The 3,118-nt window shown below is 37.5% G+C and overlaps 1 protein-coding gene across 1 annotated transcript in view; it reads right to left on the bottom strand.

Annotated features, from left to right (window-relative positions):
- Positions 1–3,118, bottom strand: part of pex11g (peroxisomal biogenesis factor 11 gamma) — a 7,046-nt gene that overhangs the window by 2,011 nt on the left and 1,917 nt on the right. The window contains exons 2-3 of the mRNA XM_014007297.1: positions 2,708–2,905; positions 2,389–2,567 (exon numbers count right to left, since the gene is read on the bottom strand). Coding sequence (XP_013862751.1) covers positions 2,389–2,567; positions 2,708–2,905 — 377 coding nt within the window. The remainder of the gene's footprint in view (positions 1–2,388; positions 2,568–2,707; positions 2,906–3,118) is intronic.

Raw genomic sequence — 3,118 nt, forward strand, 5'->3', positions numbered from 1 at the left:
GTTACCACTACTGTGCATGTGTGTCAAGGACAGAAAGGCAGATGTGGCAGTGGAAGGTGTCAAAGCAGTTTGGAGAGAAAAACAAAGTAAAGAACAAAAAAAAAGAAAAAGAAAACGATTAATYGATTATTAAATTAGTAATCGATTATTCAATTAGTCGTCGATTAACCGATCAATCGATTAATCGTTGCAGCCCTAAAATATACAGTAATCTACCCTTTTCATATAAAGGTATGAAACTAGCATATTTTTTAAAGGAATGCACCTCTTCCTTCACACTTCATGTCAGAATTTCAACCTGTTAGTGGTTAGAGTGTATGTTGCAAATGATTTCCAGCTACCACCACAACAAATTTTAGAACAAAATCAGTAAAACTGGCAGAGTTTTGGTCTTGTTTGAGTTTTCTGAGGTTTGTTAGCTGCTCCACTCTACATCAGATGTAGATAAAGATCTAATTATTACTTTGAGACTTTTATCAGAATCTTTTTTTATTCATTAGAATCTGCTGGTTCATGAAATATTTTGCTGACAGACAGACCACCAAACACACACACACGATTACCTGCTCACAGTGGAAGAACCAAAACCACACAGAGACACTACAATCAGTTTAACAAATATTTTTGCCAACAATGAGGTTTAAAGACACAAAGACTTTGGTGTTTAAAATATTGTTCCTGTGATATCATATCCTTAAAATACAAACAGTCAATGAAAATATCTTTGTAATTAGGAAAATTGACAAAAATGTACACGACTTTAACCCTTTTGTCACATAACTGGCTTCTTTCCTTTTGAACTTGACTCAGACAAAGTGAAACAGGAAGTGACATCAAAGGAAAACCCCGGTCTTTGTTTATTGAAATTATATTCTTATTATACTCCTCTTCATCTCTGATAATGACTCAAATAACCTAAAGAAACATCAGATTTTTCTTTAGTCTGTGTTGTTAGCTTTTGTAGCAATGCTCTGTTTACATTCAGACATTCCCCTTCGACATCACTTCCTGTCACTTCCCATGTGAATATCAAAAATTGTTCATCTCAGCAGTGTGAATATGTTTGCAAGATGTTATCAATGTTATCTTTCAAAAGATGMTTTCATTTATGTTGCAAAAATTAGATGTCACGTGCACTTTAAAAGCTAATGTTAGGCGTTTCAGAAATTTGTTGCAGCAGACAGCAATGTTAAATTGAACAATTTTCCAGAATAAATGAATAGTATACATATTTTGACCATTTTTTAAACAGACTTTATGTTTTAGGTTTTATCTACACAAAAAACAAAAAATAAATTGGAATGGTTTAAAAACTTTAAACTAGGGCTGCGTGATATTTGCAATAGACGATATAAACAAAATGAAGTTGGCCTACGGTAGAAATTGACCCTCTACCGTCCTGTCGTCAGTTACATCATCACACCTGTGCCAACAGGGCTGTGAGTGCAGAGACAACAGAGCAGGAGGAGTTTGAAATATAGTGTAGAAATAYAGCATTTTAAAACAYGTATAGAGAGAACAAATCCTCAAAATTTCCCCCTCCTGCTGTAGAAAAGTTACGTCGTGCGTCATGTCGTGGGATCATTTCCTCCCTCTCTCCCGCTGCACGTCGAGCAGAGCGAAGCTTTAACAACCGTAGTTTTTTTCACACCCAAGTTGTTCGAGAAAAAAAACTTGTTTTTTATGTACTGTTACCTACAGAGATGATAAAAACAGATGTGAACGTTCGTTCAGTCATAAATCCATCTTACTAATGTGACATTGGCTTCTGCTCTGAGCGCAGCCGATAAGTTCATAATTATGGCAGACCTATATTACATTTATTTGGCTTCACCACACTTACATTCCAGTTATCCGAAATTGTTTTATAACTAGAACTATGTGTAGCTTAAGCCCCTTAAGGTCCTGCCACACTATAACACTTTAGGTAACTTATGCCAACTTAGAATTTATTTTATGTCTAAATGACAAATTTTACTTGAAGTTCTGGTTATAACATCCACTTTATTTTGATGTTGTTGAAAATTTGAGAAATGTTTTTGTTTGTCGAAACCATTTTGCAATATATAAAAAACATATTTTTGTACATCTGTTATGTTCATTTGCACGACAGCAAAAAATACTGGGTTTGATTATACAGTTTTCTGCTAAATAAATGCTCTAAAAATTACATTATCTTTGCTTTTTAATGATAATTTTACCGCGATATATACCGTTACCATGAAGGGATTAAATTTATACCGTGATACCGCCCAGCCCTACTTTATACCATCATTATGATATTTTCACGTTATTGAATATTATTAACAAATATGACATCAGAATGATTTTTATGTTGAACCCTCAGGCAGTTATCAGGACTGGATGTTTGTGCAGACACGATCATACCTGAGGATCCCCAGCAGCAGGGAGCTCCCCCACAGCACCGTGCTGAACAACCACCACTTATCAGACCTGGCTTTGATGAGCTCAGCGTCGGCRGCCCAGGCGATGTGTTCGCACGGGTAGTAGAGCTGGTCCGCCACGTTCGTCAGCACCGATATCCAGCGGACGCCTGCGTCCTCCTCCTGAAAGGCTGAAAGTTAAAAGGTGGATATTTCTGGACAACAAATAGTTTGATCAGTGCAAACCGTCACGTTTTTGTCTTTAGAGCAACCTAATCCAGCTTTCTGCGTGACGAGCACAGAGTTTGTGTTGATCCACGCACCAAAGCACCAAACCCATAGCTGTGGGAGTACGCCAGCATGGAGAGATCGTCAAACAGCCTCAGCACCGTCCTGCAGTGGCTGAGCTGAGCCGAAAACAGCAGCAGACTTTTACCAAGTCGCTGGGAGGAAACGTCTGTTTCTGCCTTCCTGGTGAGAACTCCTCCAACCAGCTGAGAACCGTAACAGACCGTCCTGATCTGCAGACACAAATCAGAAACACAAGAAGCTAATTTTTACTTCTGCAAACTCTGTTTTTTTTCTAGGGTGTTGACATCAGGCCTTAAAAATCCAACAAGAGTGCAAAAACAACATTTTCCAACATCTCATTGTTTATTTAACAAACACTAAATGGAAAAGATGAGTGGAAAAAAAATAAATCCACTCTTGTTGCTTACACATGGGTGTAATTT

This window comes from Austrofundulus limnaeus, unplaced genomic scaffold (assembly GCF_001266775.1).
Source record: "Austrofundulus limnaeus strain Quisiro unplaced genomic scaffold, Austrofundulus_limnaeus-1.0 Scaffold41, whole genome shotgun sequence".
NCBI classification, from domain to species: domain Eukaryota; kingdom Metazoa; phylum Chordata; class Actinopteri; order Cyprinodontiformes; family Rivulidae; genus Austrofundulus; species Austrofundulus limnaeus.